This window comes from Bos taurus, chromosome 7, assembly GCF_002263795.3.
Source record: "Bos taurus isolate L1 Dominette 01449 registration number 42190680 breed Hereford chromosome 7, ARS-UCD2.0, whole genome shotgun sequence".
Lineage (NCBI taxonomy): Eukaryota > Metazoa > Chordata > Mammalia > Artiodactyla > Bovidae > Bos > Bos taurus.
Window position 1 is genome coordinate 18,725,511 of NC_037334.1, and position 21,679 is coordinate 18,747,189.

Sequence of the window (21,679 nt, forward strand, 5' to 3'; positions counted from 1 at the left end):
GTGGGATCTAGTTCCCTGACCAGGGATCAAACCCCAGCCCTTGGCATTGGGAGAAAGGAGTCTCAGCCACTGGACCACCTGGGAAGTCCTTAGAGTGTCTTTTTTTTTTTTTTTTCATTTTTAATCAAAGTATAGTTGATTTATAATGTTGTGTTAATTTCTGCAGTACAGCGAAGTGACTCAGTTATACATGTTTCTTTTTAATATTCTTTTCCATTATGGTTTATCGCAGGATATAGTTGAATATGGGCTTCCCAGGTGACTCAGAGGTAAAGAATCTGCCTGCCCAATGAGAGGAGATGCAGGACACATGGATTTGTTTCCTGGAGTGGGAAGATCTCCTAGAGGAGGAAATGGCAACCCACTCCAGTATTCTTGCCTGGAAAATCCCATGGACAGAGGCGCCTGGGAGGCTACAGTCCATGGAGTCCCAAAGAGTCAGACATGACTTCGCAACTGAGCATGTTCATGCATAGTTGAATATGGTTCCCTGTGCTGTTCAGTAGAGCCTTGTCATTTATCCATTCTCTATAATAACTTGCATCTGATCAATAACCTCAGATATGCAGATGACACCACCCTTATAGCAGAAAGTGAAGAGGAATTAAAAAGCCTCTTGATGAAAGTGAAAGTGGAGAGTGAAAAAGTTGGCTTAAAGCTCAACATTCAGAAAACGAAGATCATGGCATCCGGTCCCATCACTTCATGGGAAATAGATGGGGAAACAGTGGAAACAGTGTCAGACTTTATTTTTCTGGGCTCCAAAATCACTGCAGATGGTGATTGCAGCCATGAAATTAAAAGATGCTTACTCCTTGGAAGGAAAGTTATGACCAACCTAGATAGCATATTCAAAAGCAGAGACATTACTTTGCCAACAAAGGTCCGTCTAGTCCAGGCTATGGTTTTTCCTGTGGTCATGTATGGATGTGAGAGTTGGACTGTGAAGAAGGCTGAGCGCCGAAGAATCGATGCTTTTGAACTGTGGTATTGGAGAAGACTCTTGAGAGTCCCTTGGACTGCAAGGAGATCCAACCAGTCCATTCTAAAGGAGATCAGCCCTGGAATTTCTTTGGGAGGAATGATGTTAAAGCTAAAACTCCAGTACTTTGGCTACCTCATGTGAAGAGTTGACTCATTGGAAAAGACTCTGATGCTGGGAGGAATTGGGGGCAGGAGGAGAAGGGGAAGACAGAGGATGAGATGGCTGGATGGCATCACTGACTCCATGGACGTGAGTCTGGGTGAACTCCGGGAGTTGGTGATGGACAGGGAGGCCTGGCGTGCTGCGATTCATGGGGTCGCAAAGAGTTGGACACGACTGAGCGACTGAACTGAACTGAATCCCAAACTCCCATTCCATCCCTCCTGTATCCCCTCTCCCCCTTGGCAGCCATAGATCTGTGCTCTATGTCTGTGAGTCTCTTTCTATTTTATAGATAGGTTCACTTGTGGCATAGTTTAGATTCCACATATAAGTGAAACCATGTGGTATTTGTCTTTGACTTACATCACCACTTAGTATATAATCATCTCTAGGTCCATCCATTGTTGCTGCAAAATGGCATAATTTCATTCCTTTTATGGCTGAGTAGTATTCCGCTGTATGCACTGAAGCTCTTATATGGAAAAAATTCATTCACCAGTTCTTGTAAACATTATGTGGGCCAAAATAACCAAACAACAACAGAAACAGCAGAAAAAACAGATTCAGCCCCTGGGCTTCCAGTTTGAGAGACCCTCTGACCCAGGGGAAAAGTTTCACCAAGAAATCTGTGTCACTAGAGGCCAAGGATTTGTGATTCCATAAGTTGGCCATGCCAAGTTCAGTGACTATGTCACAGGCTGGGGCAAGCTAGCACAGCATTCTCCCTCCCTATCTGCCTGCAGAACTGGTGGGGTGCAGGCCTCCACCTACACTCAGGCCTTCTGCCTCTGACTGCCCACGTATTCCTCTCCCTGCCAAGACAGCCAGAGTGATGTGTTGATTGCCACTCAGGATCCTGGCTCTAGGATTCTATTTTTTTGTCCACATGGTGCAGCTTGGGAGATCTTAGTTCCCTGACCAGGGATTGAACCCAGGCTCTGGGAGTGAAAAAAAATGTGGAGTTCTAACCACTGGACCGCCAGAGAATTCCCACTAGGATTCTAGAACGTTCAGGAAGAGGGGAGATTATTCTGAAGATCTAGAATGCCGGGCACTCTTAGATTCTGGGTGTCCACGATTTCAGAGATTCCACAATTCAGATCTGCCCAGGTTCTAGAACTCAGGGATTCACCAGGCTTGGCACTGCCTGCCCGGGTCTCCCATAATTGCCTGTGACAGATAATACAGTGTCTCGAGGCAGAAACCATGATCCCTCTAATCCAGCGGCCGAGGCCAAGGGCCTACCGCCTGAGGCCACCTGGCTTTTCCTGACGGCTTAATGAGAAAGTCAGAATTAATTGGAACTGGCACCCAGCACTTGCAGGGCTCGGCCTGGCCGGCTCGGCCTCCATATGTTGAAGCTGAGCGTCTCTGGTTCTGCTCTGACCTGTTCTGCACACCGACAGGTGTGTTGCCTGAAACTTGGAGGCTGGCCTGACAAGGGAGGTGGCTGGGGCTGTGGTGGCCAGCACCACAGGTGAAGTGAACCCCACCCCACCCCTGCCTGAGACAGTGCGACCAGCATTCTGGACCCTCATTCTCTCCCTCCTCTGGGCCTCAGTTTCCCTCCTTTGCTCAGTGAGACCAGCCTCAGGATTCTTTGTGGATTACATGTAAATTGCTCAGCCTGTGTGCTGTGCTATAATCTGTCCTTGGGCACCTGGATAGATTCCCAGAAGGGATACAGCAGTTTCTCATTTTAATAGCTATTATCAGAGAGATTAGAACATTTCACACATATAATGAGAGAGATTAGAACATGCACCCCCCAGTGCATGAGACTGCTCTTTTCCCCAAACCCCAGCAACATGGTGAATTATCAAACTTTTTCATCATTAGCAACCTGATAGATTTTTTTTTTAAAGTATTTTGTGGTAGTTTTATTTTATATTTAGCTGATGACAAGTGAGAATGAACTCCCTTTTATATGCTTAGAAGACATTTGTATTCCCTTTTCAGAAACTGTTCATATCATTTACCTCTTTTATTGGATTTTTGGTCCTCATTGACTTCTGAAAGCTCTTTACATATTAAGGAAATCGTTCTGTTGTCTATCATGTCTTGGAAAAGTTTCTCTGACTTAATCTATTGACCCTTCTAGTATTTGTGTGTGTGTATAGGAATTCTATATTTGTATGTAGTCAGTTACTAATCTTTTAAATCATTAAAGGTGTAATGTCGTGCTTCAACACACTGCGATTATTATTAACCTTCCATGTTTTCTTCTAATAGTTTAATAGTTTCTTTGTCTCTCTCTCTCGTTTTTTGCTGGGTGGGGGATGATCCATCTGGAATTAAATTTCCTCTTCTTGTTGTTGTTCAGTTGCCCAGTTGTGTACAACTCTTTGCGACCCCATGGACCGCAGCATGCTAGGCTTCCCCGACTTTCCCTGTCTCCCAGTGATGCCATCTTCCCATCTCATCCTCTAACACCCTCTTCTCCTCTTGCCCTCAATCTCTCCTAGCATTAGGGACTTTCCCAATGAGTCGGCTGTTCACATCAGATGACTGAAATACCGGAGCTTCAGCTTCAGCCCTTCCAGCCCTGAGTATTCAGGGTTGATTTCCCTTAAGATTGACTGATTTGATCTCCTTCCTGTCCAAGGGACTTTCAGGAGTCTTCTGCAGCACCACAGTTCAAAAGCACCAATTCCTTGGCATTCTGCCTTCTTTACGGTCCAGCTCTCACAACCATACATGACCACTGGGAAAACCATAGCCTTGATTATACGCACCTTTGTCAGCAGATGCTGACACAACACACTGCTGCTTTTCAACACACTGTCTAGGTCTGTCATAGATTTCCTGCCGCGAAGCAATCGTCTTCTGATTTCATGGCTGTGGTCACCATCCACAGTGATTTTAGAGCCCAAGAAGAGGAAATCTGTCACTCAGTTCAGTTCAGTTCAGTCGTTCAGTCATGTCCGACTCTTTTCAACCCCATGAATCGCAGCACACCAGGCCTCCCTGTCCATCACCAACTCCCAGAGTTCACTCAGACTCACGTCCATGGAGTCAGTGATGCCATCCAGCCATCTCATTCTCTGTGGTCCCCTTCTCCTCCTGCCCCCAATCCCTCCCAGCATCAGAGTCTTTTCCAACGAGTCAACTCTTCGCATGAGGTGGCCAAAGTACTGGAGTTTCAGCTTTAGCATCATTCCTTCCAAAGAAATCCCAGGGCTGATCTCCTTCAGAATGGACTGGTTGGATCTCCTTGCAGTTCAAGGGACTCTCAAGAGTCTTCTCCAACACCACAGTTCAAAGGCATCGATTCTTCGGCACTCAGCCTTCTTCACAGTCCAACTCTCACATCCATACATGACCACAGGAAAAACCATAGCCTTGACTAGATGGACCTTTGTTGGCAAAGTAATGTCTCTGCTTTTGAATATGCTATCTAGGTTGGTCATAACTTTCCTTCCAAGGAGTAAGCATCTTTTAATTTCTGAAAGAGATGGGAATACAAGACCACCTGACCTGCCTCTTGAGAAACCTATATGCAGGTCAGGAAGCAACAGTTAGAACTGGACATGGAACAACAGACTGGTTCCAAATAGGAAAAGGATTAGGTCAAGGCTGTATATTGTCACCCTGCTTATTTAACTTATTTAATCTGTCACTACTCCCACCTTTTCCCCTTCTGTTTGCCACGAAGTAACAGGGCTGGATGCCATGATCTTACTTTTTTTAATATTTAGTTTTAAGCCAGTTCTTTCACGCTCCTCCTTCACCCTCATCAAGAGGCTCTTTAGTTCCTCTTCACCTTCTGCCATTAGAGTGGTATCATTCGCATATCTGAGGTTGTTGATGTTTCTCCCACTTATCTCGATTCCAGCTTATAACTCATCCAGCCCAGCATTTTTCATGATGTGCTCAGCGTATAGGTTAAACAAACAGGGTGACAGCAGACAGCCCTGTCGTACTCCTTTATCAATCTTGAACCAATCAGTTGTTCCATACAGGGTTCTGACTGTTGCTTCTTACCCCCATACAGGTTTCTCAGGAGACAGGTAAGATGCTCTGGTAGTCCCATCTCTTTAAGAGCTTTCCACAGTTTGTTAACACACACAGTCAAAGGCTTTAGCATGGTGCATGAAACAGAGGTAGATGTTTTCCTGGAATTTCCTAGCTTTCTCTATTGCTGGCAATTTTATCTCTGGTTCCTCTTCTTTTTCTAAACCCAGCTTGGACATCTGGAAGTTCTTGGTTCACATAATGCTGAAGCCTAGCATGCAAGATTTTAAGCATGTCCTTCCTAGCATGGGAGATGAGTGCAATTGTCCAATGGTTAGCACATTCTTTAGTACTGCCCTTCTTGGGAATTGGGATGAGGATTGACCTGTCCTGTGGCCACTGCTGCTTGCCCCATCCAATTAAATTTGCTCTTAGCCACCTTTAAAATCGCCATCTGAAATCTGATGGTTGTCTAAGAAGCTGCATAGAAAGCGGACAATAGCAGGATGGCTGAAGCCAGGTGGCTAGGGTTCAAATCCTGGCTCTGCCATTTTCCTCTGTGTATCCTCAAGGAAATTACCCTCTCTGAGTCTCACTTTGTTGCTGTTGTTGTTCAGTCACTGAGTCATGTCTGACTTTTTACAACCCCATGGACTGTAGAGCTCAGGCTCCTCTGTCCATGGGGTTTTCCAGGCAAGAACACTGGAGTGAGTAGCAATTTCCTTCTTCAGGGGATCTTTCCGACTCAGGGATTGAACTCGTGTCTCCCACATCTCCTGCATTAGCAGACGGGTTCTTTACCACTACCTTCACCTGGGAAGCCCAAGCCTCACTTTACTGATCTGTATAATGGGAGATAATAGTGCCATGTGAGAATTAAGGGAAGCTTTCTTTTCTTTTTTAAAATCAAGTATTTAGAAGGCCATCTGTCACTGAGCAGGGTTTTTTTTTTTTTTTTCCCTCTCTCTTTCCTGTTTGCTATTTTTGTTTTTATTTGCTTTTCCTTGAGGAGTTTAATTGCACTTGACGATTCTTTCCGCATAGCCAATTAGCCAGTGACTATGTTTCAGGAACATTTCAAAGTGCTTACGTGCACTAATTCATTCCTTGTAACAATCCCATTGGACAGATGGCAACATTGAGGCCCAGACAGGTTAAGTTCCTTCCTAAGAAACATACAAGGGTCAGGGTCGGGCTCAGAACTCTCCATCTGTCCACTGCCCTGTTCTAATTTCAGCCTCCCTCCCCGGCTTTTGGTCACTGCTGAAAGAGGAGCCCCCAAGGGGCTCCACAGTAACTGGCTTCTAAGTACAGACAGCCTCTCTGAGGTCAAGTCAACATTCTGGACACCCAGAACTGGTCAGTCCTGTCCTGGCAGGTATGGCGATGGATGGGGGCAAGCAGCAATCAAGGAAGGCTTTCAGGAAGACGGCACTTGGATAAGACTGGAGAGGCTGGTGGAGCCTGAGAAAGGGGTTGCCAGGGTGGGGGAACTGTATGGAACTGGGAGTAGGTGATTTCCTGCTTACAAGCCTCCCCTGACCGTCACTGGCCACAAGCCTTGACTCTTGCTTCTCCCCACTAGGCACACAACTAAATAGTTGTTGATCATGGACAGGTAACTCCTTGTCAGGAGTGTTGAACTCCTACTCATATGCCAAAGCCCTAGTGCTCCATGCCCACCCATTTGGAAAGCCATCTATCCCTACTGGCCTTTTCCAGCTTGGGGTCTCTTCTACCACTCAAACCCTGACCGCATAGCACTGGGAATCTGTGTGTCCAGCTCTGTGTCTCTGACCTTCAGTTGGGTGACCCTTTAAGGCATAGCCCTAAATTGAGATTTCTCTGGTGCACAGCATCACTCACCCAGCCTGGACACAGAATAAATACTGGTTGAATGTATCATCAAGGAAATAAGGACTAAATGAGAGTCAGATATAAATACAAACCTCAGTCACTTCCCTCCAGGGCTCCCATCTCCCTTGGGGTAAAAGCCCAAGTCCTCCTTGTGGACCCTCAAGGCCCTGCACGACCTGCTGCATTCCGCCCCCACCGTCCCCCCGCCCCCTTAGCTCACTCTGCTCCAGCCCCACTGGCCTCCTCATTGTTCCTCCAAGACACTAGGCAGGGTCTTGCCCCAGGGCTTTTGCACGGGCTGTTCCCCAGCTCAGTATGCAGTAAGCACTCTTGATTGTGACCTTTTGCGTGGCTGGCTCACTCCTCCGTCAGATCTCCATTCAAATGCCACCTCCACAGAGGGGCCTCCCTTGACCTTGATCTCTGAAATAGCCGGCCAGTCTGGAGCTCTGGTCCCTGCCTGGCACTTCCCACGATCGGATGCAGTGTGCATTTACACAGTGATCTTTATGATGCGGCTGTTTTCTGTACATTTCATTCCCTGGTTCCCTGGGCGCCTCCATCTGCCTGGCGCGCAGTAGGCACTTAATACATCTCGGCGTAAACCGAGGGTGAGGGTGAGGGTCTGCGGGTGAGGGTTCAGGGCCGGCGAGTCTCCCGCCGCTCCCCGCCCTCGCGGAGCCTCCAGCCTGCGCGCCGGGCGTGCCCAGGAGGGCGGGGCGGGGCGCGGCCGCGGCGGGGGCGGGCGGCCTGGCCGGTCGGGTGGGTGCGGAGGGCGGGCGCGCGCGCGCGCGGGGCCCTGAGCCGGGTCCGAGCGCCCGGTGCGGGCCATGGAGGGGCTGCGGCGGGGCCTGTCTCGCTGGAAGCGCTACCACATCAAGGTGCACCTGGCGGACGAGGCGCTGCTGCTGCCGCTCACTGTGCGGCCGCGGGACACGCTCAGCGACCTGCGCGCCCAGCTCGTGGGCCAGGGAGTGAGCTCCTGGAAGCGCACCTTCTACTACAACGCGCGGCGGCTGGACGACCACCAGACGGTGCGCGACGTGCGCCTACAGGACGGCTCGGTGCTGCTGCTCGTCAGCGACCCCAGGTGGCCGGGGGCTGGGGCGGCGACCTGGGAACTGGGGCGGGGGCCTGGGGGCGGGGGTCAGGTGGCCCTGGCAGGAGTTCCGGGTGAGGGGTGAGTCAGGGCTCCGGGGAGACGACGGGGAACTGGAGTGATGGGTTGGGAGGTGGGTCAGGATTGATGGGGCCTGGGGGGCACTGGTGGGCCTGGTTGGGGTGGAAGATGGGAGGTGGTGGGTCAGGGCTAGGGAGGGAACAGGGGGCCTGGCTGGGGCCCAGGCGACGGGTGACTCAGGCCTATGGGGGAGATGGCAAGGAACTGAGAGCCTGGCTGGCATCCCGGGTTGGGTGGGAGGTGGGTCAGGATGGATGGGACCTGAGTGGGCACTGCTGGGCCTGGCTGGGGGCCTGGCTGGGGGTGCTAGAGGAAGATAGCAGGGCACCCCAGGGCCTGGCTGGCATCGCCAGTGCGGTGGGAAGTTGGGAAGTGGGTCAAGCTGGGGGGAGGCGAGGAGAGAGCTTGGCTGGGATAGGGAGGAGTGGGATGGTGGTTGCTGGGGAGGGTGACTAGGGGCCCTTCTCACCCCTGTGTTTGCCGCCCCCATTCTCCCCTCCAAGCACTGGCTATTCTGGGAACCTGCTGGGAAGGAAAGATGGAGGGAGCCAGGTGCCAAGAAAGGTCAGGAGGGCTGCTTGATCCCCCTGTGGGCTTTCTTCTTTTATCACTCTGCCTCTCTGAAGCCTCCCCTGCATTTCTCTTGATCTTTCTGTTTTCCGTCAGTCTCTCTCTGGGGGATGCTGTCCCTGTTAAATTTCATTTCCTTTCCTTCTTCCTGTCTCTGTTTCTCTGTGTCTCTATTCATTTCTGTCTCTGCTGTTTTTCTCTATGTATGTATGTATGTCTCTCTTCCTTCTCTGTTCATCCATTTCCCCCACTACTCCTGTCTTCCCCACAAACTCCTGCTGCCCTTGCTGCCCATGCTGTGATCTGGCCATCTGGGGATATCCAGAGAGGTCCCCTGGCCAAGGTGACCTGACACGAGTGGGTCTCCCAATTCAAGGAGGGTGGGGGTTGGGCAGAAGGGCCATGGGAACAGCACACGCAGAGCCCTGGGGCAGCTTTGGGAAATGGTGAAGGCTGATGCTTGGCTAGATGGACAATGAGATGGAGGAGATGGGCAGGGGCTGGTCCCAGAGCCCAGGATAGACATGCTGGATGGGGGAGGAACTGGAACTTTCTGTGTTATCTTGGAGTTTATGGGGGTGATGCTTGCTGGGCCCCTAGAGGCTTGATCCACCAAGCCCAGGGTGGCTTTTTTAAAATATTTATTTGACCGCACTGGGTCTTGGTTGCAGCACTTGAGATCTTTGATTTTCACTGTGACATGCGTGATCTTTCAGTTGCAGCATGCAGACTCTTAGTTGCAGCATGTGGAATCAAGTTCCCTGACCAGGGATCGAACCCAGGTCCCCTGCATTGGGAGCTCAGAGTCTTAGCCACTGGACCATCAGGAAAGTCCCTGGGGGATATATTTTGAGAGCAGTAGTCTCAGATGACAGTCCTGAAGGCTCAAGATGCCGTAGGAGGGCTTGCCTCTCCAGGACCTCTCGAGGGAGGGTCTCGGGGTAGGAGGAGATGGAGGTGCGCTGGGAGAGGATGTTCCTGGCAGTGGCCAGACAAAGCCTAGCAGCTGAATGATGCACAAATGCCCGCACAATCAATGTTCAATATACAATAAGCATTCATTAATTGCCTACTGTATGCCAGGTCATGTGCTGGGCACTGGCATTCAGCAGGGACCCAGACTAGGCTTGCCCTCATGGAGCACAGTCAGTCTAGTGGGAGAGACAGACAAGGAACCAAATAAATATGTGATTAAAACATCAGGCTGTAATAAGTGCTGTGGAAAGTTGCAGGAAGGTCAAGAGTGATGGAGGTGCTGCTGCCTTATCAACAGTGGCCAGGGGAGGTGTCTCAGAGAAGGTGACATTTCAGAGTACCATGTGAAGGAGGTGATTAAACAGAGAACAAGAGTAAGCAGGAGGCAGAGGGCACCACATATGCAAATGCCCTAGGGCAAGACCTAGTATGTTGGAGGAACATTGAGGAGGCCCCTGTGTCTGGGGCAAAGTGAGCGAGGGGAAGAGAGGGAGGAGGGGAGGGCAAGGAGGGGCTGGGGCAGGTCATGCAGGACCTTGTGGGCCATGGGGAGGACTTGGGCTTTGACCCCCCCAGGGAGATGGGAGCCCTGGAGGGCTATGGGCAGAGGAGGGGTGTGGCCTGACTCAGGTGCTCACAGGCGCCCTCTGCAGGAAGGATAGACTGGTGGAGGGGGGAGGTCTGGTGATGGAGAATGATGGTGGCAGCTGAACTAAGACAGTCAACTTGCTGCTCCTCCAACTCTCTAGGTGTGGTCCTACCTCAGGACCTTTGCACTGCCGTTCCCTCTACCTGGAATGCTTTCCGCTTCCCTCCCTCAGCTCCTTCAGGGCTTGGTTCAGTGTAGAATATCCTCAGTGTAATCTTATCCTGTACACTTATCCTCAGTGTAATTTTCCCTGACCACCTGTTTAAAACTGCATCCCACCAACACCTGCTTTATCTTTCTCCCTGGAACTAACTTGTCTATATTTCACTGATTATTTTTGCTAATATTTTACTAATTCTTTTCACCCCATCTCCCCCACTAGACTGTAAACTCTGTGAGGGCATTGTTATCCATCCTATTCACTGCTGTCTCCCCAGTTCAGTGCCTGGCACACAGTAGGTGCTCAACAAATGTTTATTGACTGTATGATTTCTGGAGGTGAGGAATAGGATGCTCAGAACATCTTCCTGGAGTCCTAGTGGCTCCTGGAAGCAAGAGAGAGGATCTCTAGGGTGGAAGCGCGTCATGGCAGATGCAGAAAGATGCACTGGCTGGATACCAAGCAAACCAGGAGGCCTTAAGTGCCAAGGTGAGGGCTACATTGGCCTGTAACCTATGTCCTTCTGTATCCCTCCTGCAGGTAACCTGGGTTGGAGGATGTGGAGCCATGGCCGAGGGGATCAAGGGTGCTGGCTGAAGGAGCAGGCTGGGATGGGGAGGGGAATCTCCTGGGAGCCTTGACCTCACTCAGGGTAAGCCTCTCTAGTACTTGGGACATGGAAGGGACCCTGGAGATAATGGAGACCATAGATAGGTAAACTGAGGCCCAGAGACGAAAAGGAACTCTTCTCTCTGATGACCATCACCCCTCTCCATATTCCTACACTTCTAGACCCTGGGGTAGGGTCACTGGCCTCATTCTCACTTCCCTTTGAACTAACACGTGGCCCTGAGTAATGCTGCCCTGACTTGCTGTGTGTCCTTGGGCAAATTGCTCACGTGCTCTGGGTTCTGTTACTCCTTCTCCTACCATTGAAAGAGTGGGCTTTGGTTGGCATGTTTGGTGTAGTTGCACTCTTTGCCTGCAATTCCTGTGACTGCCACCAGGTGGCTCCAAGTGCCAAGCTACCCTGGCTACCAGGGTGATGGAAGGGGAGGAGCTGGTGGCAGGTATTAGGGGAAAGGTAAGAAGGAAGACTGGTCAGAGAGCTGGTCTTTCATCCTTTTATTGGGGCCTGGATTGAAATTCTCTTATTCCCTCCCTCCTGCTGTTCCAAGGTTCTGGGCTCCCAGGATAGATGCTGAAACACTGGCCTGCCCAGCTGCTGCCCACCACCTGGGACCTTTCTGACGGAGCCCTAGTCCTTGACACCGACTGAGGACATTGCTGCTCCAGGGCAGCCAGCCTTCCAGTTATGCTGTGTGATCCTGAGGCCATGGCTCCCACCTTGGAGCTTCAAGTGCCCAGGGGGATCCACAGTGTCATCTTGGGAGGCAGCCGGAGGATGTCACACATGGAAAAGCGTAGAGCGGAGAGGAGGGGAGCTTGTGGGCATCACCAGCTCCTGCCTTGGACATTCTCTCAGGCATGCCTCTGCCCAAGCTGTGCCCCTTGCTGGAAGCACTTTTCACACCCCTGTCTTCAGCTCCAGTCCACCGGGGATTGCAGCCTCCTCCAGGAAGGATTTCCTTCTTCCCAGACAGTGAGCACCTTGTCTTCTTTGGGGCCCCCACAATCCCCCTCTACTGTGAACAGCCTCAGCTGGTGGGTGTGGCTGGTTACTCACGAAATCTCAAATGACTGAAGGTGGAGTACCCCAGCCCTCTCTCAGCACTCCAGTGTCACACTGTGCCCCTCCCCCAAACCTCTCTGCATGTTGTACCCAGGCCCTTCCCTTGTCGGCGTCCTTCACTTGCAGCACAGGGTCTTCCGGTTGAATGGGTGGGGGTTGGGGGTGGGGGTCTGTGCCTGGCAGAGTGCTGAGACATTGATGATAATCATGGGGGGTGATCCGGACTATTCCAGGCAGTGCGTTGTAGGAATTCTGGGTACAAGACCCTCTGGGTAGGGAACTCCCTGTGGTCCAGTGGTTAGGACTCTGCTTCTGCTGTGCTTCCAGCCAGGGTTCAATCCCTGGTTGGGGAATTAAGATCCCGCAAGCTGCAGTGTGGGGACAGAAAAAAGGCCCTTCAAGTAGAACTCGGCAACTCAATTGTATTTCTGATCTTTGGCCACAGGGCATCGGGTCCTCTATGCAGTCCACCCACCGCCTGGGGTAGCCCATTCACATGCACCCTAGGGGGCTGCATTCACGCCCTGGATGCTGGCATCACAGGGCAGAGGCTCAGGAGTCTGGGAAGAAATAATGTTTTAATTAAGAGTTTTGTTGGCTGCAGGGCCGAGAGTAGGGACAGATGGATAATAAATCATGGCCAAGGGGAGAGTAGCGCTCAGATCGGACTTTGTCTTCCACTGGTTGGGGACAGCACCAGGCCTGCGGGGCTCCACTAGGCTCCCCTCAGACAAGCCTCTCCGGGACTGGCGTTCCTCCTGCTGGGGCCAGGCAGCTCAGGCCCCTGCTCCTGCCTGCTTTCAGCCTCAGTGGGTCACGCAAACGCTGAGGGACATGCCCACTCCCCATCCCCCACCCCCACCCCCAGGACCCAGCAGGAAAGTGGGGCTTCTAATAGTCATCCCAGCTCCATTCTTTGGTTCTCACTATGTCCCAAGGTCTGTGCCTGGCCTCCACTTACTCTAGTCTGCCAACTGAAAGGATTGTCAGTGGTGGTGAGGATTATGACCCATTTTACAGATGGAGCATCCAAGGTCACCCCATTCTCCTCGGGTCTGCTGCCCTGGCCATCCTTGAACTGAAGGGTCCCCAGCCCATGCACAGGTCCCTGATAGAAGAAGGGGGAGAGTTTCCTGCTTCTTGGCTGAGGTGGGGGTGGGAGAAAGCATTTTCAGGCCTTTTTTGACATTTCACAAACAGTATGCAAATTGCATGCAAATCACATGCAAATCACCACTCATTTCTTAATCCTCGACAGCTCCACCGCGTTCTAAAATAATAATGTTGGACCTGTCTCTTGGTATTGGCCTGGAGGAGGGGTGCAAGTCTTTTTCCCTTCCATTGTTCTCTCTCTCTCTTTCTTCCTGTTATCTCTTTACTCCCTTCACAGTGTTTGTTGGAGTCCTCCCAGTCCTGAGATGAACACAAACAGCAAAAGTGGCTTCTGACATTCCCATTTTCCAGATGGGAAAACTGAGGCACAGAGAGGGCCAAGCCTGGCCTGAGACCCCAGCACCACTTGTGGAAAGCATCCCCACCAAGTGCTGCCATAGACCAAAGTGGACAGTACCTGTGACCCACGGAGGAGAGATAACAGTGGTTGGAGCAGGCCTAATACAGCTTGGAGGAGCCAGGGGGAATTCTCCTTGGGTTTCTTGGCCTTGAGTGGCAGCCTGCTTGGATCTGGAGAAATCTGGCATCTACTGATCTTACTCCTCAAGTCATTTCTCCTGCTATGCCATCATCGTGTTCTTTGAATTCGGGCCACAGCCTCTCTGCTCAGTTTGCATGCCTTACTGTTTCTATTTGCAAACTCCTCTTCATCCTTCAAAGTCCCAGCTCTCATGCCCCCTTCATCATGCAGCCGTTTCTGATCCGTCTGAGGTCTGATCTTTCTCTCTGGTCCAACCTGACCCTTTTGCGTACAGCAGCATTATTGTACACTCTGGATTGTTCCCAGCACTTTTCTGATGATTATTTTTTGTTTTTGGTTGCACTGGGTCTTAATGGCTGTGCTCAGGCTTTCTCCAGTTGTGGTGAATGGACACCACTCTTTGTTGCGGTTCACAGGCTTCTTACTGCAGTGGCTTCTCTCGCTGTGGAGCACAGGCTCTAGGCACACACGTTTCAGTAGCTGTGGCACATTGGCTTAGTTGCTCTGCAGCATGTGGAATCTTCCTGGCCCAGGGATCGAACCCATATCGCCTGCATTGCCAGGTGGATTCTTATCCACTGTACCACCAGGGAAGTCGAACACTTGTCTGATTTATACACACCTCCAGACTTGTATTTTCTGCCCAGGAAGTGCTTTCGGGTCTTTTTCACCTGACGTAGTCCTACATTTTCAAGGTCCTGGCACTAACTCCCAATCTCCATCGGGTTCAGCAGCCCTCTCCCAGTTGGCCTCTGGGTCCTAAGCCTCCAGCCCGCCTGGCTCACTCCTGACCCACAGAACAGGGAGGTCTGTTTGTCCTCCCAGTCTTAGGAGTCCCCTCTAAGTCACCCAGGATCACTCAGGCTGGAACTAGGTACAGAGGGACCGAATTGAGTGTGTATAGAATAACAGATTAAGTGTTTGGACACACGGCCAAGTTCAATCTCCCTAACTTGGCCTTGAGCTTCACCTTCCATTGACAGTTCAGCCCTAAGCACGTCCTTTCCTCTTCCCTCTTTACTCATCTCCAGGAATGCTTTTCCCTTGACTCCTATTCTGGGTGACCCCAAGCCAGCCCCCTCCCATCTCTGGGCTGTGAAAATAGGGGACGCCTGGTCCCCGCCTCAGGGCCTCTCAGGTTCCTGGCTCCACCCCAGAAGCAAGTCTGGGCTGTGAGGAGTTTCGGGTGAGACTTGGCAGTTACCATCTCTCGCTGGGGCCCGCGGCGTCCCGGGGAGGGGCCACCTCCCGCCTTGGCTGCCCACTCACTTTGTGCTCTCAGAAGTTGGAGGGGAATTTTCCTGGGTGGCAGGTAAACCCAGGTGGTTCCCAGAGGAGGCATCTGTGGCTCAGCCAGAAACTTCAGGTGCCCGGACTTCCCACTTCGGTTTTGCTCTGCCTTCCTCCCTTCCCTTCTCTCTCTGGGACTCCAGACTGGATTCTGGCATTATCTAACTTTGTCCATTACTTCAACGGGCATATGTTGAGCGTGCTCTGTGTGCCTGGTCTGGTGCTGGCTGCTGGAGATACCAACACAGAGCTTGCTTTGGCTGCCTTAGATGGCGGGGCAGGCTGTTCACTGCACAAAAACATCCAGCTGGGGTCAGAGGGTCTCAGGAAGGGGAATCTTTTTGAAATTCACACAGTGTCCTATACCACTGAGTGGTGGTCCTGACCCTGCTGCCTCCCTGCCTGCCCCCAACCTGTGTGTCCATCCACTCAGTCTCTTCTGCACGTATCTGCCTCCCATTTATCACTTCTTTCTCTGTGTCTCTTGATCTCTGCTTCTCCACTGTCTCATTCCAAGTCTATCTGTCTCCATTGCTGTCTCTCTCTCTCTCCATGTCTCTGGCAGTTTCTCTGTCTCTTTCTCTCTCCATATTCCTGTATCTGTCTCTCGTATCCACTCTCAGAAAGGATACCCTTTCCTGCCGATCCTCTGAGCGCAACCTCTGGGGTGTTTCCAAAAGCTGCTGGGACTGCCCATTCTGTAATTGTGGATGAAGCACCTCCTGTTTGCAGGCACTGAGGACAGCATGGTGACCGGGACACCCAGCTGTTGGCCGTCTTGGAGTTATAGATCCAGCAGAGGAGACAGAAGCCACAGGGCGGTGCTCCTGGGACCCTGGAAACCCCTCCTCTGAGCTTCCCCCCAGCCCTCTTCTGAATGACCTTGGGTGGTCCTTGTTCCTCTGTGGGCCTCAGTCTCCAAACCTGCCCAAGGAGGGAGGGAGGTGTTTAAGGTGGCTGGGCCAGACTGCTTGCACGGTCTGGGCTATCTGTAGGCAGAGAGATCCTGACTCATCCCCAAGCCAAAAAGGGTTTGAAAGAATCCTCTAACGGAAAAACAGTTCTAAGAAAAAAGAAAACAAAAAGTCACAGTCACCTGCCCAGGCTGCTGTCTGACTCACCTGGGGTGGAAGCAGCCTCACTGCCATCCCCTGGAACATCTGAGAAACTTCCCACCTCTTCCCCTGATGGCCCCTGGCTGCTGTTGGCCTCACCGTGATGGCTCCAGACCTGGCACTGACCTCACGCTTGTGCTGTGGGCTCCAGTCCCACTTAACCACCTTGCTGACCTCTGAGTGGGAGAAACTCTTTCTGGCCACAGGACCTTTGCATGTGCTGTTTCTGTATTTGGAAGACCCTCTCCCCACCTCTCCCCTTTCACTCTCCGCTTTGCGGGTTCAATATCACTTCCTTGGGGAAGCTCTGAACAACCACGTCCCCTTGGTTTTGCATTCACAAAGTATCCTGTTCTCTTCCTTTGTAGCATTAATTATTTATATTATTATTCATTCAATGTGTTATTTTCCCCACTAGCCTCTGGGCACCAAGAAGGCTGGGATGAGGTCTGGTCTGGTCACTGCTGGATTGTGCAGCATTTAATAACCCAGAGTAAGGGAGTGGGAGCCAAGGACACCCTCCCTTCTCAGGCTCCATAAGGGTCCCCCGCCCTGGTTTCTGCCACCACTGGGTCTAGCTCCAGGTGGCTGCAGGGCACAGAGCCTGGGGATTGGGATTCCACGCACTCTGGCTCCTGCCACTTTGATAAATGGGGGAAATTCAGAATTAATTATTGACTGCTGCACCGAGCCGGCCTGATCTGGACAGATAAAGAGTGTCCTCACTGTCGCGGCTACCCAGCACTTCTCGGAGTTTATTAGAGGTTGGGAGGCGGCTGGCCAAGGGGGAGAAGCCCAGAAGGCATGGAGCCAGATGGAGCTGGTTTGCAAAGCCTGGCTCGGCCAGGCCACTTCGGAAGGCCACAGCGGTCCGCGGATCTCATTGCCCTTTGGGGAGGTCGTGTAGAAGCCGGGGCGGAGGGGAGAACTTGGGCTTTTACACTGAGGGAGGCGGGACCCTGGAGGGCTGTGCGCAGAGGAGGGGCGAGGCCTGACTCAGGTGCTCACAGGCGCCCTCTCGTGGCTGCTTCTGGGAGGCCCGACTGTGGGGGCTGAGTTTGGGAGCCAGGACCTGAGGGTGGAGGCAACTGCGCTGGTCCAGGTGAGTGATGATGGGGGGAAGAGCGTTCCAGGCAGAGGGAACATGCAGTGCAAAGGCCCTGAGGCAGGGCCATGCCTAGTGTGGGAGGAACAGTAATGAGGCCCATGTGGCGGGAGCAGAGTGAGGGAGAGGGGAGCGGGAGGGGGGCCGGCTGGGAGGAGACAGGGCAGGACCTGGTGGGGAGGGTGTGGGCTTTTCCTCCTAGACGGATGGGATGTGGTGGGCTTAGCAAGAACAAGAGCTCTGACTGGCGAAGGCTGGTTGTACTGCCTCTGGATCCAGGCACTCCAGCTGAGTGCCTGAGGTTAATGGACTTCCCAGGTGACTCAGAGGTAAAGAATCCGATTGCCAATGGAGGAAATGCAGGTTCGATCCCTGGGTGGGGAAGATCCCTTGGAGAAGGGAATGGTAACCCATTCCAGTATGCTTGCCTGGAGAATCCCATGGACAGAGGAGCTTGGGGGGCTACAGTCCTTGGGGACGCAAAAGAGTCAGACACAACTTAGTGACTAAACAGCAGCAACAGTGAGCCTAATGACTTGCCCTTCTGGGCCTCAGTTTCTCATCCATAAACTCAGTCCAATAGTAGGACACCCTCTCATAGTTCAGTTCAGTCGCTCAGTCGTGTCCGACTCTTTGCGACCCCATGAACCGCAGCACGCCAGGCCTCTCTGTCCATCACCAACTCCCAGAGTCCACTCAAACCCATGTCCATTGAGTTGGTGATGCCATCCAACCATCTCATCCTCTGTCATCCCCTTCTCCTCCTGCCCTCAATCTTTCCCAGCATCAGGGTCTTTTCCAATGAGTCAGCTCTTCGCATCAGGTGGCCTAAGTATTGGAGTTTCAGCTTCAACATCAGTCCTTCCAATGAACACCCAGGACTGATTTCCTTTAGGATGGACTGGTTGGATCTCCTTGCAGTCCAAGAGACTCTCAAGAGTCTTCTCCAACACCACAGTTCAAAAGCATTGATTTTTCAGTGCTCAGCTTTCTTTATAGTCCAACTCTCCCATCCATACATGACCACTGGAAAAACCATAGCCTTGACTAGACAGACCTTTGTTGGCAAAGTAATGTCTCTGCTTTTTAGTAATGCTGTCTAGGTTGATCATAACTTTCCTTTCAAGGAGTAAGCGTCTTTTAATTATAGTGGTGAGGCTCAAATGAGCTCGGGATAGGGAGGAGCTACTGGTGCCATGAAGCAGCCGTGACAGGGATTAGGGTTAAGACAGCAAGCCCCTGGCCTTCACACAAAACTTAGGAGGCTTGGAGGAAGGTAGACAAAAGGTACAAACTTCCGGTTATAAGAGAAACAAGTACCAGTGATGTAATGTACTCTATGACTGTAGCTAACACTGCTGTATGATATATAAGAAACTCGTTAAGAGAGCAAGAAATCCAGGGTCTTCCCTGTATGTCTGGTGATTGGGACTCCATGTTTCCACTTCAGGGAGTTCACGTTTGATCCCTGGTCAGGACACTATCAAGCCATGAAAATAGAAAAAGAATAAATTCTAGGAGTTCTCAGCACAAGGAGAAAAAAATGTTTCCCTTTATCCTTTTCTTTATTTTCTTTCTGTTGAATCTATATGAGAAGATGGATGTGAGTTGAACCTATTGTGATGATCATTTTGCAATATGTGTAAATCGAACCATCACGGCCTTAAACTTATGCATTGATGTATGTCAATTATTTCTCAATAAAAGTGGGGAAAAAAACTTTAGAGGAGCTGTCAAACTCAGTCATCTGGATAAATACGATTTTAATGTAACATTGGAAAGAAAACTCGAATGCAAAAACATCTACAATGAACAAAGTATCTAAGTGTTAAATATTGACAGGCTCTGACTGCGCGCAGTGGCTCCGGCCTTCACACTCACCTCACCCATTCCAGGCACTACAGCACTTGGGAGGCCTCCCCCCCACCCAGCCTCCCCTCCCTACAGTAAAGGCCTCTGATTAAACCTTAATTCCAGATGATTAAGCCCAGGGGTCTGGGGGCCTGGCAGTTCTGCAGGAGGGAGGCGCTGGCAGGGGTGGGCCAGCCTGGGCCTCCCTGGGGGAGAGGGAAGGCCAGGAAGGAGGTGGCTGAGTGGCTGGAGTGGCAGCTGGAACTTAATTAGCCCCTCAGGATTAATTACTAGGCCCAGGAACAGGCTGAGAAATCTATTACTCGAGTGGCTCCCGGCTCCAGGCTTCCCTCATTCGCTCCATCATTTTTTCTCTACACCTCCTTCTCATTCTTTTCCAACAAAATATATTTGTTTAAAAAATGCACCTTTATATCCTATCGTGAAAACAAAGATAATATATTTTTTCAGCAGAGTAGATAGTATATAAATTTGGGGGGATATACATTGAAGGAAATATTTAACTGTTAAAAAGTGATCTACGTGGTTCTGGTTGGAACCATGGCAACCACTGTGAGCACTGAGCCTGTACTGAGAGCTTATACACCCTTCTTAGCTCACCTTCTCCTCACAATAGCTCTGGTAGGGGGGTTGCTAGAAGGAGGCGGGAGGGCAGAGAGGAGATGGTGCTGGACTTGCTATTTTCTTCTCCAGGGGTTCTTCCCAACCCAGGAATTGAACCTGCGTCTACCTGCATTGTAAGTAAATTTTTTTTTTTTTTTTTTTTTTTTACCACTGAGCCACCTCGGAAGTTCATTTTGCTAGAGCTTTCTAACTCTATGATCTGTGCTCTGGGCTCCATGGAATACCCTGGAGTGGGACTTGAGATCTCGTCCTGCAAAGCCCTGACAGGCTGTTCTGTGAGCCTCTTCAGGTTCCACTTGAGCCCACTTCTTGCTACTTTTTGCTTTCTGCCTCCAAGCTTTCGCCTCAGTTGCTCCCCACCCCAGGAATGCCCCCTCCTTCCTTTGTGTGAATCTGCCTTATCTTCAAAACTCAGGGCAGGGGACTTCCCTGAGGGTCCAGTGGCTAAAACTCTGAGCTCCCAATACAGGGGGCCCGGGTTTGATCCCTGGTCAGGGAACTAGATCATGCAGCAACTGCTGAGCCTGTGAGCTCTAGAGCCCTCATGCCACAACTAGAGAAGGCTGCACGTGCCCACAACAAAGACCCTGTGCAGTCAAAAGATAAAAATAACAAAAGCCAACCAAACCGAACAACCCCCACCCACAAAACCACAGGGCACTTGTCTGCAGGAGGCTTTCTTTGTGAACCCCCAAATTGAGACTTCACCCACTCTACCATGGCCCTCCCCAGTCCCTGCCCATCTGGGGATTCGCTGTATCCTCCTTTGAACCCTGCGTAGCTGAGCTCAGGTCAGATCTCAGTCATGGGGGGGACACTGGGCTCTTTGGTTCCTCCTCTCACCCCTAAGCACTAGCATCATCCTCCTGTTTTAGAGGGAAGGAAACTGAGTCTGAGAGAGAGAGCCAGTGGCCTGACTCTCACACCAGGGAGGGGACAAACTCTGACACTGTCATGAACTGCCTCCTATGTCCACTGTCCTGAACTGGCCAGAAGGGAAACCATCCCCAACAGACAAACTGGCCTTCCCCAGGTCACATGGCTGGTCCTGGCGATGGAGTCAGGGATGGGTTCCTCCTCAGAATGGAAGATGAGGGCTTCCCTGGTGGCTCAGTGGTAAAGAATCCATCTGCCAGTGCAGGAGACACGGGTTCCATCCCTGATCTGGGAAGATCCCATAGGCTGTGGAGCAACTGAGCCTTGGGGGCCACAACTATTGAGCCTGCGCTCTGGAACTCAGGAGCTGGAACTACTGAGCCCATGTGACGAAGCCCATGAGCCCTAGAGCTGGTGCTCTGCAGCAAGAGAAGCCATCACAATGAAAAGCTCTCACACCACAAGTGGGGAGTAGCCCGCGCTTGCTGCAACTAGAGAAAAGCCCGCACGGCAATGAAGACCCAGCACGACCATAAGTAAATAGATAAAATTATATATATATTAAGGAAAATGAGTCTGGATGGAAGGTGAGAAAGGCAAGGTCACAGCAGGGCTGGTGTGGGGAACTGGCCTGGGCAAAGGTGGGGATGCCAGAATGAGTGGTTGAGGGGTGGGGGCCGGAGAGAGGGGGCCCGGCAGGGTACAGGGAGGGCGTGCCCTCGGACTGGGGGCACTGAAGCTCCCAACCCTCCCCTCAGTCTCATCCCCATCTCCCACCTCCCTCTCCTGCTGCAGAAATATTTAAAGGAACCCATCACTTTCTGGCTGGCTTCATTTGGTGGACATTTCATCATTTCCTGGGTCCAGGGTCTAGGGAATTAATTTAGCAGGTACAGGGCTGGGACCAGGAGAGGTGACCCTCAGAGTGAGAGCCTGCCACCTGTCCCCCTACCCCAAG

At 51.5% G+C, this 21,679-nt stretch overlaps 1 protein-coding gene and 1 pseudogene across 2 annotated transcripts; one reads left to right on the plus strand and one right to left on the minus strand.

Moving 5' to 3' along the window:
* Window positions 1-7,790, minus strand: part of LOC132345844 (small ribosomal subunit protein eS24-like) — a 20,539-nt pseudogene extending 12,749 nt beyond the window's left edge.
* On the plus strand, window positions 7,582-19,073 carry TINCR (TINCR ubiquitin domain containing). Of its 2 annotated transcripts, XM_024994981.2 has the most exons (4): window positions 7,722-8,048; window positions 11,033-11,144; window positions 11,671-12,095; window positions 13,576-19,073. In XM_024994981.2, the coding sequence occupies exons 1-2, from the start codon at window positions 7,789-7,791 to the stop codon at window positions 11,034-11,036; spliced, it is 264 nt and encodes an 87-aa protein (XP_024850749.1). In that variant the 5' UTR covers window positions 7,722-7,788; the 3' UTR covers window positions 11,037-11,144; window positions 11,671-12,095; window positions 13,576-19,073. The 2 variants fall into 2 exon arrangements, with proteins under 2 accessions (XP_024850748.1, XP_024850749.1); XM_024994980.2 differs by having other exon boundaries at window positions 7,582-8,048; window positions 11,671-19,073.
* Window positions 19,074-21,679: the final 2,606 nt, after the last annotated feature.

What these genes read in the sequence shown, in the direction of transcription:
- TINCR (XM_024994980.2), top strand. Translation starts at nt 7,789, where the DNA reads ATGGAGGGGCTGCGGCGGGGCCTGTCTCGCTGGAAGCGCTACCACATC.